Here is a 16911-nt window from a genome sequence, read left to right on the forward strand (position 1 = left end):
GTGAACTGTAAAGTGCCTTGAGATGACATGTGTTGTGAATTGGCGCTATAGAAATAAACTGAACTGAATTGAAAAATAGTTTGGTCATTTAAATCCACTGCAGTTTTTTAATACTATCTGGGATTGTACCGTTTCTTTCTACATGATGCATTTACCTCACATCCTGAATAATACCCATATTCTGAAATAAGGTCCATCAAATATAGCATTGCTGACAAGGTTTCAGTAAATACAATAACATGTCATCAGCATAGAGTGATATTTTAGGTTCTTCTATGTCGATTACAACTCTCTCTATATTACTATCATCTAAATTAGCTAGGCCATGAGTTTAATGCTAATGGAAAGCAGTAGAGGTGATAATTCAGTTTGCTGTTTGACCACTGGGAAACCTATATTTTTAAACATGAAATTAAAGTAACACGACTCCTGCCATGCACAACCACATTTTAAATATTTTGTAAGAGGAATGGGTTACCTCACTCTGCATCTTCTGAGCTTCTTTGGACACTTTGTAGGTCTGAGTGTCTCCAAACTCCATCAGGGAGCGACCCTTGTTCTTCTCATACTCCTCCTTGTACTTCACCTAAAAAAGAGCAACAACTACTCAAACAAGAGGAAAAAACATCAAAGCCAAAGCCTGACTGGGAGAGTCTGACGGTGGAACCTGGCTGTGCAGCACGGCGTTCTCCCTGTGGTGGAGCTGCTCTGCCGTATCCAGGGCGTTGTGGTAGTGGGCCTTCGTTTGTTTGTACTTCTTCTTATATTCAAGCTGAGAACACACAGACACCAGGAGGTTAAAAACCAGAAAGCTAGGTTCTAAATATGCCTCTACAGTAAAATTAAAGACAAAAGCAGAATTCTGCACCAGCCACACCCCTCTGTGTTAAAGTACATCAATATCTGCTGGCCCCACATGCAGCCATATAAAGTGTGCGTACATTGCTCTGGAGCTTGCTGGCATGCAGGGCGTGCTCCAGCTGCAGGAGATTCGGAACATCCGAGGAACCTTCGGGTCTCTGGTTCTGGTTGGTCTTATACTTCACCTGGGAAATAAAGGACAGTTTAACATTAAAGTACTGAAGCCTTTTACTGTTGATTAGTAAACAACTTCATTTCAGACGTCAGACTAAGAAGAATTTCAAGAACAACAGATGAGAAATAGGAGCAGCTCTGAACTTTTCTATTCACAGCTGAAACATTTATTTTAATGTTTAATAGAAACACGTGTTAGGGATCTGAAACCATCAGAATATTAAAAGGTTCTGTAGGTACTTCCCAGAACTTCACTTAAGAAAGACTTTACTTGTTGATTTCTGTTCCTGTGAGTAATCAGATGAGGAAAGCACTCAATCATTTCCAAACACATTTTGAAAACCAACTTAACTTTTGGAAAAGCATTAAATGAGATCCTAGAACTTTCAGAAGAGTTTATGGGAGTGAAGAGATCTGTATGCACTATGAAGTAAAAGGAAAATCGTCAGAAAGTATCAGGGGACTTCCAGGCAGATTCTAGAAAGTTCAAGTTATGTTCTTGAAACTTCTTGGAAATAAGTCAGCGGTTTATATGAAAGTCAGAAATCAAAATCTAGAAGAGCATCAAATCAGTCACAGAAAAGCTCCTAAAGATACGGGATGAAGAGCTGAGTTTGAAAGACTCAGATAAGCAAAATATTTTAGTGCCAAAATATTTAGGAATGAATAAATCATTTTATTTTCTTCTAATATCACAACATCTTACACAAATTGTATTGTTTAATATCTTAACTGAATCTTTTTCTATAATTAGAAAGTTGCAGACATCAGGATGAAGAGCTTAGTTCAACATAAATGCACTCCTTTTCTTCTTTGTTGTATTTATCAAAAGAATTAGGAAGAAAAATGACAAACAGTAAACGAAGAGACTCTTCTTAAAGCATTTTAACCAAAACTCTGGTTTAAATGTCATGAAGCTTTAATCCCGGCACCATCTCTGATCATAACTTGAATTCTGGACAGGTTTCTCTTTCCTCTTTGCCAAACTCAGCTCTAACCGGTGCCAGTCTCTCCTGAAACCAGAATCGGGTCGGTCCGTCTGCCCACAGGGGTGAAGGCCTCCTTTCAAGCAGCAGATTTACTGAAAAGCAGCTCCGGCGTTCCTGAACACCAGGCAGCGTTCAGCAACAAGCCGTTACGTAACGCTGTGGCGGTGTGGGCAGCGAAAGCGAAGCGGTGTGTGCGCACTGTTAGTGTGGGAGCCGTCTCATCGTGAAGCGTCACGGTGAGACGTTTCCACACGGAGGACCTTTCCAGGTTCAGGATCACAGCTGGGATCACAGGTCCAGTTAGGAAAGAGTTTCCAGCCATCATGTTTGTGTGTCTGCCTGCAACCTCTTCACCTTTTCCTGTTTTCCATCCCACAGTCCCTCTTCATTTGCCTCAGAAAGGGTTGCCATGGTTACTTCCACGCAACATGCTGGATGTCAGAGAGCGAAAAACAAACCAACAGACGCGGTTTGTTCCTCCTGGGTTTGTTTATCTCTGAAGCTGAAGAGAAAACTGCAGGTGATCCGAACACAGAACGTCTGAACAAAAACCCAACGACCTGAGGGAGATTTTCCTCTCAGAAAACCTCGATGTTTTAATCTGGAGCTGAAGATGGATTATGTTTGCCTCCATGTAAGGGATTATCAGCTTCATAACATCCACATTAGAGTTTAGATGAAGCACTCAGAAAGTCTCAAAACTTGCCTGAAAGCAAGAAACTTAAATAAGAACTTTATGTCTATGGGAGGTTTAATAAGATAAAAACTTAATCCTCTAATATACTATAATATATAAGCAGAGTTAATACTTTATGTATTTATTTTAAGATTTGTGCTTCTAAAACAGAGTTTTATTATTTTGATCACTGATTCCCAAAGTTGGGTCACACTTTCTGTGGAGGAGCTTAAGATCCTCCACAGAATTAAGCTAACAATAAATACAATAATTATTAAGTCTTCACCGATGAAACCATCAAGTAGAAAAAGAGAAAAGTAGATACATTGTTTTTTTTGTTTTTTTTTTTGTTTTTTATCAATACCATACCAATGGTAAACAGTTTATTTTTATTTATTATAATCCAAACAATATACTAAGTTATACAGTAAGCTAAAAAGTTGGGAACCTTTTTTAACTATTTTTAACTAATTTTTTTAACTATCAGATAAAAGTTGCTTGGCTTAAATTGAAAGATTGGAACAAATTTGATAGCCATCAAGATTTCTCTATTTTTTTATCGACATGGAAGAAACAAACAGGATTGCTCCACATTAGGGGGAAGAGATGCAAAAAACACAAAATGCTTCCAGTTTTTATCACCATAGACAGAAAGGTTAGATGATGCTCTAAACCAAAGATTTTAATTCAATTATTTCATTCTGTGACCCCAAAAAATGTATAATACAACAAACAGGCAACCCCTAAAAAATACATATATATTTACCTCCATATTTATTTATACATATAGTGAGGTAATTCTATTCATAGAAACATCGGATGTTCCAACCGTTGCATTTCCGAATTCTCCCGAGTGGTGCCCGACTTTACACGAGTGAATACAGTGAATGTGATTGGTCGATTATCAAGGGGGCGGGATTGTTGTGGCTGAAGGTTCTCAAGCAAGAATGGTTGTGGCCGGTTTGTTGGAAGCATCTTGCTAACCAGTTAGCAACTTAGTGCTAGCAGGTTCCCAATGGGAAATTCCATTGGGACCAAGTAGCACTAAATTGGTGAATTAGCAACGCTGCCAGTTCTGTTAGCTCTACGCCTGCTGAAGACACAGACGTCCATCCCCGTGAACACTGGGACGGAACTCAATGGGAAAGGAAATTATTCTTAGTTCTTATTTCAACCATTGCGTATATTAGCTGCAACATATGACTCAAAATGCTATGACCAAAATAATCTGATTGACAGATGACCGTTGATATACGATTGGACGAATTTAGGTGTACAAGCTGATGTATAACTAACTGGCCTGAAGAAGATAACGAGAAAAACCCCCCACAGATTTTAAGACAGGATTTTTTTTTTATAGAAATGTTCTAACTTTTGGGACAATATAGTAAATAGTACATTTATTTACATGTTTAAGACAGAATGATTTGACATTTAAATATGAATTCCCCACGACTTTAATTAATGACATTCTATTATTTAGTTCAGCATTTTAAATGTATTTTGAATAATTTAATTTAGCATTTTAAAACTTAGTGGTATATTTAATATTTAAATGATCTATTTGATAAAATCAAATCAAAGTTCATTTATATAGCACTTTACAGCGACACCAGGAAGACCAAAGTGCTTCACAGAAAGATTAAAACATTGCAAAAAAAACCCAAAAAAGACCAAAATCATAAGCGTAAAACAATGTGTCCCAAGTATTAAAAGACATTTTAAAAAACAAGTCTTTAATCTGGAGTTAAAGAGGTGCAGATCTGTGAGAACCCACAGACCGAGGGGGACGGTTGGTCCACAATTTAGGTGCGTTACTAAAAAAGGAACGATCACCCCACTGTTATAAAAATATATACAAATAAATGTCTCATCTAGTAATTTCATATATATACATATATATATTTAGACATTCCATATACCTCGTCTATGACAACACAGTGACCCTCCCCCGCTACACACACACATCCCCCTCCACCACCACTAGCTGACTCATGACCCCCACTTTGGAACCACTCTTCCAGATGTTGATCTTTTTGGCTTCAATAACAACAAATCCGACTTCCAAACATGAAGAAAACTGCAGAACTGTAAAGCATGGTGGCGGCTGCATCATGCTGTGGAGCTGATTCTGCTTAAATGGATAAAACAAAGTAGAAAACCCTCCTTTTTTCTGGATTTAACCTCAAATCAACAGATCTGCTTCAGATCTTCTAAGATCCCAGAAAACATGCAGGGAAGGTTTTTACTCAGAGATAAAACTCCCACCTGACTGGCCAGAGCAGCAGCAGCCTGTGAGTGTTTGAAAGAGACGCAGTCCATGGGGTTGTAACATGGTTTCTGGCCCTTTAAATGCTGGTATTTGTACTTCACCTGCAGGACAGACAGGTGTTTATTCCTACCAATTGAACTGGTTGAATCTAAATAATGGTGGGGAGTTGTCTGTTACCTGACTGGCCAGTTTGGAAACCTCTTTGGCGTGCAGGAGGTCGGTTCTGGACAGGAGGGATTCATCGGTGCAGACCTGCTGCTTTGCTTTACTCTTATAGGCCACCTGTCAATCACAAGTTATAAAAGAGTCTGCTCATAAATAGCTGTTAAAGTGTCACTAAAACTATACAATCCACTGTTATATCTTCCCTTTTATTCATCCTGTGTTTGGAGCTCCTGTCTGCAAACATCACAGGAGAAACAAACCTGCTGTTCCTGGATCAGATGATTAAATAAAAAGCTACCAGAATACAGATCGGTTCTGTAAATCATTTATGGACCCACTGTATGTGAACACAGCTCAGTGTTAACAGCAGAAATTGTTCTATAATTAATCAGCACCTTCTCTCAGAGAGCAGCTTCTCAACACAACCGTTGTCATGGAAACTAATGCACGGCTCTAAGGTATATTTAGCGCAGATAAATGACGACTCACATCACTCGCCAGTTTGGCTGCGTTGGTGGCGCTGACGATGTCGGGTCGGTCCGGCTCTGGGTTGTAGTGATGAAGATGGTCTTTACCTTTTCTGTAGCTGACCTGGGATCAGCAGCAGCAGCCCAAGAAAAACAAAAACAAACGACAAATAAAATGCAGTGGAAGTGCATGAAAAACTGAACCTAAATAAAACAACCAAATGGAGCAACAATAATTAAAGACATTTGAACAGTGTTTAAAGCGTCTAGACCTGAATGTTAAAAGTCGGAGGCTGATTGAAAATAAAGGGTAGAAATGGGCAGATTTATGGAGTGCATTTTGCATTATTGTTGCAAGCTAAGAACAAGTTTTGTAAATGGAAATATGAAAGAGAAAATAAACTTTAAAAATATCTAACTGAAGAAAAAGGTTTTGAGAGTAACTTTGTTTTTTTTCTTGGATTTTATTTTCTCAAGTTATTTAATAAAAACATTTTATTTTTTGCATTACTTTTGACTTTTTTCAAATGTAATGTTTCACATTTTTCTTATTTAACTTTTTTATATTTTGTTTTTATTTTTTTTCAAATTACTTTTTAGAAAAACAATATCTCTTTTTTCAGACTGAGTTTTACAAATTGCCTTCTTTTCATATTGCATTTCAAAGATCCTATTCTCTCCACTTCTATTGGTCTGCAGGGACATTAGCAACAAGGTCTTCATTGGTCAAGAGCAATGTGGGGGCGCTGAAGTGAAGATAATGTAATCTTTAACCCTTAATCGGAAAAAGAGCAATAATTTTAAAAAATCCTCCGTCACGCTTATCCCAAGCAGGGTCACAAGGGCTGCTGGTGCCTATCTCCAGCTGTCTACGGGTGAGAGGGGGGGTACACCCTGGACAGGTCGCCAGTCCATCACAGGGCAACAGAGAGCGACACAGGACAAACAACCATTCACGCACACACTCGCAACAAAGGAGGATTTAGAGAAGCCAATTAACCTAACAGTCATGTTTTTGGACTGTGGGAGGAAGCTGGAGTACCCGGAGAGAACCCACACATGCTCAGGGAGAACATGCAAACTCCATGCAGAAATAATCAAATCGCAGTGCTACCCACTTCATCCATGTGCAGCCAATTTGAAAAGAATTGTAATACACCTAGTGGTGCAACCTGGAAACATCTTCAGTGACTCTCCCGGGATCACTGGGTTTTTCGGGTCTTAGTCATACACCCTCACTCAGGCCACCCAGCCGGGGGTTATCAGTTCCCCGACTTGTGTCCAGGTAGCACACTGCGCCACGCCACCCCCCTCCTCAACCAGAGCCACCGTGAAGCCTTTTCAGCTGCTTCCAAGATGTTCTTGGTGGCTCTTTGTCTCTGCAGACCGCATATCTCTAGGAGTCCAAAGACATAGTGTAGAGATCTGCCTGCGAAGCCCCTGAAGCTCACTTCAATAGGCTTGCACCTGTCCTTCCAGCCATTCCTCCGGGACTAAGCCACAAGTTCTGCATATTTAGCCCTCTTCCTCTCCTGGGCTTCCTGTATTCTGTCCTCCCAAAGAACAGTTTGTTCAAGCAGCACAACCTGCCTGGTGGAAGTTGATGACAGCACTATGTCCGAGCGGAGTGTCGTGGCTGCGATGTAATCCGGGAATCGCAACTGCCTCCCCAGATCGACCAAGAGCTGCCAGTCCCTTGCTGTCATGAGCAGGTCCCCTTGGGTCTTCCTGGAGGGTTGCAGTTTCTCCCCTGCTTGAACAAAGGAAATTATACTCCTGGTTAGAGGTGGACTCTTGCTGGTGTTTATGCCAGTGCAGATGGTATCTGCTATTGCCCGCAGGACCTGGTCATGGCACCAGCGGTATCTGCCATTTCCCAAGGCCTTTGGGCAGCAGCTAAGAATGTGTTCAAGAGACCCTTTCCTCTGGCAGAGCTGACACACAGGTGAGTCTATCAGGCCCCAGGTGAACAGGTTAGTAAGGCTTGGGACGACATCATACACTGCTTGGACGAGGAACCTGAAATTATGTGGCTCCATACATCAGTCCAGGTGATCTTATGGCTGGAAACATGCTCCCACTTGGTCCAGGCTCCCTGCTTGCTCATGCCCACCACCCTGCTGAAGCGAGCCTCTTCCACCTCTACCCAAACCACCTCTTGGATGAAGAACTTCCCAGGAAGTCCAGACTTGTCAACAGCTAGGAGCCACTGGTTAAGGTTGGTGCTGGTTGCTTGCTGTGCAGCAACCAGTCCTTTGGATCACCAGTGAAGAGCTTTCCAAGGCACTGGTTTTTCAGACACGGATGAAATAGTGGTATTTCCCAGGCTGAAGCGGAAGCGGTCCGTCACCTTCCCTTTCCGCAAGACCAGGGACCTGGACGTTCCAGGCTTGAAACTCATCCTTGCCCAATAGATTAGTCTATCCAGGCCTTGCAGCAACCAGGCACTGATGTAGTAGTTACCATGAGATCATCCATAAAAGCTCGGATTGGTGGCTGCCTGGTACCATATTTGGATAATGGGCCTCGGCACTCTACTATGCTAACTTCACCAACATATTCAAGGAAAGGGAAAACAGGGAGACAGAGGTCGCCAGAGATTATTCCTTTTTCAAGACAGTCCGATGTAGATGCCCCAGAGGACACCCTGAGACTAAAATCTCCATAATAGTCCAGGATGAGATGCCGCACCTTCTCTGGGACATGATATCTGCTCCGGGATAACTCCACCAACTTGTGCGGAATCGATCCATAAGCATTGGCAAGGTCCAGCCAAAGAACTGCCAAATCGCCCCTGCTCTCTCTCGCCTCCCGGATCAGCTGTGTCACTACACCAGTGTGCTCGATATACTCCGGGACTCCTGGCACACCCCCCTTTTGCAAAGATGTATTGATGTAGGTATTCTTCAGCAGAAATCCCATGAGGCGGTTGGAAACTACCTTGAAGAAGGCCTTTCACTACACGCTGAAGAGGGAGATTGATCTGAACTGCTCGATGTTCCTCGCATTCTCCTCTTTAGGAATCCATACTCCCTCTGCATGCTTCCACATCTGGGGCACCTTCCGTCTTTTCCAGATCACTCTGAAGATCTTCCACAGACACTCCAGCAGGCAGGGGCAATGTTTGAAGACCTTGTAAGAGACTCCACTGGGGCCTAGTGCTGATGCCGCTCTTGATGCTTTGATTACCTCTTTGACCTCCTTAAAGGTGGGTGTTCTGGTGTCAAAAAGAGTACTGGGTTCAGGTGGGCATATCAGGGCTTCACAGTGGCCAAGGTCTTGGTCTCTCATGCCGTCACTGTAAGTGTTCCTTAAGTGGTGGTTGATGTCTTCCTTCAGACATGAGAGCTGACCACTGTGTTTCTCTCCCAGCAGCTTCTTTGCAAATCCAAATGGGTTTGCGATGAAGGACCTGCGTTTGCGGGCCTTCTCCTTGCCTCTCTTCCTGTGCCACTCTGCCCTACTGAGGGTGAGCAACCTTTCCCTCTAATATATATAATTAATTCAGTTTGAAAATGGCAATTGAAAAAGAAATGAAAAAATTATGTCTAAGAAAACAGCAAAGTGACTCTGAAAGCCTTTCCAAGGGCCATTTATAGGTTGCCTTTTTCCTTTTTTCAAATTTTCAGTCACAAAAAGTGTTATTTGCAACAATAATGGAAAAACAATCACTTTAAGTTTGAAGCTACAAATCACTTTCATGCAACTCTTATATTTCCTGCCTCTGCATTGATTTTTTCCTACTGTGAGAAGTGCTGAGGAGAAATGAGCCTCTGAGTTACATTCCCCAGGCAAATGAGAAATCCTAGGTGACTGATGAAAAGTTCCTAGAGACATGAATCACCTTAATGTCAATGAAGACATATAGAACTAACAAAATCACTACAGGTATATCAACTTTACAGGATTCACAAGTACTGAGATAATCAATGAAATTTGTTTCTAAACATAAGATGGATTTCCTTAATTTAAAAAAAATTACTGAGCCGCTACAATAAAAGAACCGTTCTTTGCAAATTGTGCTCTAATAAATGTGAGTCGCTGAATCCACTCATAAAACAAAGATATTAGAAGGCTACAGTAGCAGAGGAAAGATAGAAACATGGCGGTATGTGATTATTGGGCTAAATAAAAAGCTGCCTGTTTAGTAACAGCCTGGTTCTGCATGGCTAATGCAGCGTGGGTGTGCAGCAGCTTTACATCGCTCTGGTTCCTGTTGACCTCCATGGCGTGCTCCACCTCAGGCAGCGTCTTCATGTTGCTGTAGTCAGACTTCCCCTTCTCACGGTTATACTTCTCTTTATAGAACTTCTGCAGTGAGGCAGAAAAATTAGGCATTAAAGAAAGGAAATAACGAGGGTATTAACCACAGTGAGGAAAACATGGGGGACCAACTGAACTGCTGAGAACACTGAGGAGAGTTTGGCAGCAACCATTAGACCTGAGGAGCATTCGCTCCCACATTAAGCAGAAACTCCTGTTGAAATCATTTAGGAGAAGCTTTCTTGCAGCAGACAGAGGGGCTGTCTGAACTGCCGTTATACGCTCCAGTTAGCGCTGCATTGCTCAGTCAGGTGACATGAAACCAGTAAAGCATCAGGCCTGCGTCCCAGTTTAACAGCTTTAATATCACGGCCTCTGGGCGACACCAAACAGCTGTCCTCATGTGTGGACCAGAAGCTCCGATCATTACTAACATCTCTGTGCTGTGGTGATAAACAATTGGTTTAAAATAAATAAAAAAAATAAATAAATAAAGAAGATCATTAGGCTTTCATGCCTTTCACATTTTAAAGACTGGAAAAAACTCATGATGTGTCAGATCCTATCATAGGAAGTCATAGGTGATCGATTAAAATGTTTTAGACATAAAAAGATCATAATTTTATTCCTTTCACTATATTACATTTTTTTTAGAGATGCCAATAATTCTAGCCTCTCTGATCTTCCCTAGAACAATCAGTCCTGCAGTGCTTTAGCAACTACAAACAAAAAGCTGCTGAATCAAAGGGATGTGTACGAATCTGTGCATTAGTGTCTGCTCTCCGTGGGCGCTTTGGTCAGTAGGTCACCGTCTGTGGCTCCAGGCTGTGGAAGCAGCTGCTCCCTCTGTTCAAGCTTCACCAGATAAAATAACACCAAAGCTCACATCACCCCCCCAGCAGTGGGAGGGGGGCTGTTTAAAGACCCTCCATCACTGTGAGTCTCTCCCATCTCTTTAACAACCTTCTTCACTTCTTACTATTCACACAAACTCCTTAGAACTTCACCTCCGGTTTCCTATAAACTATTTTAAATATTTGAGTTTCTGACTGTTTTTCTGATTGTTTTCTCCTTGGAGGTGGGGGAGGGGAAGCTAATGAGGCATAGAGCTGAAAGATGAGCGTACAGCAGCTTGTAATTAATTCACATGTTTAATTTGGGTCAGACGTTTAGCCACCTTAATTTTTCAGACTGAATGCAGCCTCTCCACCAACATCCAGAAGATCTGCTAGTTGAGATGTGAGAGAACAGAGAAGAAATCCCAACCTAATCCCTGTGTTTATTCAAAACTGACCCAGCACATTAAATATGCCTTTAATCAATAACAGAGGATAAAGCCTGAATGTTTATCGTGTGTCTGAAACATGTGAAGTGCTGCAGGGACTTACATCGCTCTGGGCTTTGGTCACCTCCTTTGCAAAGACGGTTTCGATGGTTTGGGGCATCTGAGCGTACAGACAGTGACCTGCTTCTTTCTTCCCCTCCTCCCTGTAAGCTTTCTGCAACAAACCAACACATTGATGACCTGGAAGGTTCCAGCATCTTTCCCTGAAGGTTATGAACATCACTATTACACTGGAAACATCAAGATCTAGATAAGTCTTTTTTTTTCTTAAAATAAGTGCATTTGTTCTTGGACTGAGGAGGTAAAAGAGACATTTTTCCAATAGAGCAAGATAATTTACACTTAAAATAAGAAAACACAATTGCATTGCCTTATTTCAAGTGGATTTTATTTTAAGAGTAACAATGCTAATTACATTGGCAAATCATCTTATTTACCTACTGAAATTAAGCGTTAATACAATTATTTTAAGAAATCTTTACTTATTTCTAGAATGTTCTTCCAGTTTTTTTATAAAAAAAAAACTCTTAATAAACACTGCAAAAATGATCTAAAAATGAGTAAAAAAGTCTAAAAGTAGGTGTTTTTACCCTTAATTTGAGTAGGTAAATAAGATGATTTGCCAATGGAATGAGTATTTTAACTCTTAAAATAAGATAACTAGATATTACACAGTTGAAATAAGACAATGCGATAGTTTTTGTCTTATTTTAAATGTAAATTTTCTTATTTGATTGGCAAAGTGTTGCAGTTACCTCCTTAATTGAAGAAAAATGCACTTTATTTAAGAAAAAATAACTAATTGAGATTTACATTTTTTTGCAGTGCAGAATATAATTATGAATCCCTTTTACAGCAGTTTGAGTAAAAACAGAAACATTTTAGTCACAGAATTTGAGATGACTGAAAATGTATTTAAATGTGAGACACAATAAAGGACAAATAGAAATAGCAGATATAAAACTGAATGAGGAAAGGAGGCGTGGGTTGAACCTACCTCACTGTGCAGCTGAGATTGCTGCTTTGCATGTTGAGTTTCTTTGGTTTCAGGAAGGTGGGAGTACAGAGACTGAACCAGTTCCTTTTTACTGGCCTCCTTGTACTTATTCTGAAAGAAAACAAACAAAAACACATTTCATACCTATCATGGTTTAGATTTGAAAATAAGGGACATTATATGACATTCGCTGCGAACCCTCCGACTAAAGCATCCAGGCTATAGTATCTATTATATTTCAAGACATGAACAACAAATCTAAAATAAACACTTGCCAATGAATTGCAAACTGCAGTAACTTGATCAGAAGCTAGCTAGGCAGATCAATGTTTTTTTTTATATAATTTTATAATCCAATAATGCAGGGAATCTAAGGGAGACTGCTAATATGTGAGGAGTGTGGGAAACAGGAGAAAAACACGGTAGTTTCAAGCCAAAGGCGGAGATTTGACAGCTATGCTAAAATACCACCAGGAGCAAAAATGTATCATCTAATGTGAAAATACTGTAAATAGTGACTTTTATTTATTCACTGTTGTTTACCTGCATTGGTTACAAGGACAAAATAAGACATAATTTTATAGTTAAAAATGGAGTGAAATGTTTTATTGAAAGAGATCTATGCTAGAGTCGGTAGATATTCAGATACTAGTGATTAAAAACAAACTTTTCTTTAAGAAAAAAAAAGTTTTTTCTGCTTCATTTTCTTTTGTCCAAACCAAACCTGGAAGTGTGATGTCATTCCGGGACATTGGCTAGCCAACATGGCCGATATACACACTGAAACGGTCCAATAGCGATTTCTCAATGATTTTTTATGAATCATTGAGTGAGCATATTTAAACAGATGACAAACAGAATCCAATCGATTAACTGGTCCTGCAGCTGCTGCCTTAAATATTTGAGCCTGATGCCTCATCAACGAGGAAAATGAAGCGGAAGATGGAGTCCAAGGGGATGGTGAGGACTGAACATCCTCAGACTTTAACAATGGTAGCTGTCAAATAGCCATTTTATCTCCAACTGAATAAAAACAAAACTGAAGTAATGCTTTTCTGACCTAAGGAGCACTGATCCAGAGTTAGCTCACAGCTTCAGCTAATACAGCTAGAAACTACTGATTATGGCAGAAATCTTTGTGTCATGATGGATTCAGACCTGAACCTTCAGAGGCAGTTACTAAGTCAGCCTTTTATCACTTGTAGAACATTTACAGGATTAAAGGACTAATTTCCAATCTAAAAAAACTCATTCATGCATTTATATTTAGTAGAGTTGATTACTGCATCAGTGTCTTCATAGGTTTGCCTAACAAATCCATCAGACAGCTGCAGCTGATCCAAAACTCTGCTGCCTGCGTACTCACTAGAACTAAGAAAGTAGAGAACATCAGCCTGGTTCTAAACTCCTTCCACTGGCTTCCTGTAGCTCAGAGAATAGACTTTAAAATCCTTCTGTTAGTCTAGAAATCACTGAATAGATCAGCACCTCAATACATAAAAAACCTGTTGTCAGTGGATCAACCTCCCACACCACTCAGGTCTTCTAGTTCCAGCCTACTCTGTCCACTCAGACCTAGAACCAAACACGGAGAAGCAGCATCTATGTTCCACTGATCTGGAACAAACTCCCAGATGACTGGAAAAGAGCTGAAAGGCTGAGTTCTTTGAAGTTAAACACCCATTAGTTTAGAGCTGCCTTTGACTATTGAAGTTATACTGTTAACTGAGGTATTATTAGTTGAAGGTTGTGGTCCAATTGCTTTATTTGTTTTCATTTTTTTTTTTATCTTTATTTGCTTTTATTCTGCTTTTATTTTTTTATGTATTCTCTAATTCATGTAAAGCACTTTGAATTGGCCATGTACTAAACTGTGCTATACATATAGACTAGTCTCTGTTTTTTTTTGTTTTTTGTTTTGCTTAGAAATATAGATTTTTTATTTGTTAAGTTCATTGCAAAAAAAATAAAAAATAAACCAGTTAAACATGGACATGTCAACACATTTGCCGATGACACTGTTCTCTTTTTACCTAAAGAATACATTTTAAGGCAGTTTAACTGATATACGTACATACTCATACTGATATGATACTCATAACTATTAGTAGTATACTTTTATATATTCTTTTTAGTCTGCAATTACATTAATTTAATTACATTAAACAGACCTCTCAGGTAAACATCATGATATTATTTTAGTTTCTTTGTTTCTCATAGTAACAAACCTAAATAATATTGTATTGTATGAACATACCTCACTGTGAGTCTCTCCCATCTCTTTAACAAACTGTGTCTGCTGAGTTTCAGGCAGCAGCGAGTACAGAGTGTTGGACAAATCCTCCAAGTCCTTTTTATACTTTGACTACAATAGAAAAAAAAGCCAAAAGTTAACATTAAAATTAATTTGTAAACAACACACTGTATGTGGCGAGAGCGAGATTTAGAAAAAAATGTATTAAAAATACTTTGCACAATTTATAAATTTCTTATGAATATTTTGGGAAATGATATTAACTTTTTTATTTAACTATTACCTGTATTTGGATTTTAATTTCATTATTGTTAGGGCTAATCAACACAAGTTCACAAATTCTTCTTCGTGATTAATCGATTAGTGCAATAATTGTCAACTAATTTAGTAATTTGTGCAGCAATTACATCCAATATCGTAAAACAAATATATAAACATTTTGCATTTAAGATAAAAAAGCTTTTTCTTCTGTCAATACACTACGTTAATATGGAATTGTTTTAGTTTCACTTGGTTTAATTTTGTAAAAAGTCTTCTTTAAGGAACATTATACTATCCGATTGATTCGATTAATCCTAAAAATAATCAACTGATTATATGAATTGCAAAATAATTGTTGGTTGCAGCAATAGTTGTTATAGTGTCATTCTGGGACAGTATCTCTAAGCCCACAAGATGAAATCTTGCTTATGCCATTCCTAAGGATCCCAAGATCTTTCTGTTGGGTCTGCTACCCATGGAGTCATTCCCAACAAATGACAGATACCTCTTCAAAATTCTAATGACTGCGTCGAAAAAGTTTATTACAAGAAACTGGCAAAAAAAATATATAAAAAAATATACAATATATATAAAAAAATATATATTCAATGGAGAGACAGACTTACTTTCTATGGCTAAGAGGACATGTTTTTATGCAACGTAGGTCTAATTGGCATGAATATAAGAAAAGGTTTGAAGTCTCAGTTATTTATATTTGTCATGCTCTTTTGAGCAGTGCACCTTTGTTTGTTTGTTTTCAAGAAAAATACAAATAAAAAGTAAAAAGAAAAAATGTGTTAATACCATTAAAACATTTTGCAAATATCAGATTTTATGCTAAATGAATCTGAGCAGAAATATTGTCCCCCGTCTTACTTCGCTCTGCAGTTCTGAGATCTGTTTGAAAAACTCCATCTCCTTGGTTTCAGGCATTTGGTGGAAAACAGTACTGCTGATCTCCTGCCTTCCTTTCTGCTTGTATTTGTTCTGGAAAAACACAAGATTAAAAAAAAAATCACATTAATAGAGTGAAATGAAGCTTTACTCCCATTAAAAACAGGAGTTTCCCCCTACCTCACTCTGCAGCTCCATGACAGCTTTGGCAAACTTCATCTGGTCCGTCTCTGGCAGCTGAGAGTACAGGTTGGTGTTAAGCTCCTTTTTAGCGTCTCTGTATTTCACCTGGAGATGATGGACATGTCAGCATTGGTGAAAAACAAATCTATTGTTCACAGTGTTTGCCAGTCCTTCACCTGTAACGTGCAAATATCACCATTTAGCCAGCTGTCACTGTGCTGCTTTTACTCCTGCCTTTTTATTACTTTAGCAAACACTGGCTAGGAACAAATCTTCTACTGCATTATAGGCATAGCCGGTTCTAGACAGGGGCCAACGGGGGCCAGTACCCCTGTAGATCATGTACTGGCCACTGTACTTTAAAGTAACTCAAAGAAAGTTAGAAAAGAAAAGACAATATCAAAGAAATTCTAATGATGATATGCACCAAAACAGACATGGTTACTGATTCTTTGGATCTATTTCTTTCATTTTTTTCTTTACAAATTCAGTTTTACTAATTATTTGAAAATAATAAGGTGATAGCTTCAGTAGTATTGAGATAGGATCCCAGTTTTCATCTGCTAAATGTTTTTTTTTCAAAACAAATAAAAAAAGATACTCTAATTTTTAAAGCTGAATTTATCAGTTTTTCTTGAGTTTTAATTCAGACTTTATAGAAAACGGTTATTTTAACTTAAATTAATTCAAAAATATGTTTAATTCTAAAATCCTGAATGTATATTGACCTAATAAGAATTTTAATTAAACCTAACTGAATAAAAATGTCAGTTCTTTCAGCTATCTTAATATATTTGAATCTCTTGCCCTGTTTTTTAATTCATGCTTTTCTAATCCCCCATGAAAACATGTTGGCCCCCTCCTTGTCCTTTGGTACATTTGGTCTAGAACCGCCACTGATTATAGGAGAATCTCTTCAGAGATGTCTGCAAAAAAGGTGTTTTTCAGGAAAACAAACTACGGTGGCCATAAACTATGGAAGCAGGATATAATTTAAACAGAAAAACATGCATCTTATGACTCAAAGAGTTGGTTTTTCAGCTACAGTGGGCTTTGGATTTATTTAAAGTTTTAAACGAAAAGGGTTAAAAAAAATAAAAAAAAAAAGAA

At 38.9% G+C, this 16911-nt stretch overlaps 1 protein-coding gene across 1 annotated transcript in view; it reads right to left on the minus strand.

The window, feature by feature from the left end:
- LOC107098889 (nebulette-like) overlaps positions 1–16911 on the minus strand; it is a 41886-nt gene that overhangs the window by 20029 nt on the left and 4946 nt on the right. Inside the window, exons 5-16 of the mRNA XM_015396767.1 lie at positions 15799–15906; positions 15601–15711; positions 14467–14574; positions 12210–12320; positions 11256–11366; positions 9805–9915; positions 5627–5728; positions 5150–5254; positions 4969–5073; positions 942–1046; positions 668–772; positions 479–586 (exon numbers count right to left, since the gene is read on the minus strand). Coding sequence (XP_015252253.1) covers positions 479–586; positions 668–772; positions 942–1046; positions 4969–5073; positions 5150–5254; positions 5627–5728; positions 9805–9915; positions 11256–11366; positions 12210–12320; positions 14467–14574; positions 15601–15711; positions 15799–15906 — 1290 coding nt within the window. The remainder of the gene's footprint in view (positions 1–478; positions 587–667; positions 773–941; positions 1047–4968; positions 5074–5149; positions 5255–5626; positions 5729–9804; positions 9916–11255; positions 11367–12209; positions 12321–14466; positions 14575–15600; positions 15712–15798; positions 15907–16911) is intronic.

This window comes from Cyprinodon variegatus, unplaced genomic scaffold, assembly GCF_000732505.1.
Source record: "Cyprinodon variegatus isolate N-32 unplaced genomic scaffold, C_variegatus-1.0 Scaffold819, whole genome shotgun sequence".
Classification (NCBI taxonomy): Eukaryota; Metazoa; Chordata; class Actinopteri; order Cyprinodontiformes; family Cyprinodontidae; genus Cyprinodon; species Cyprinodon variegatus.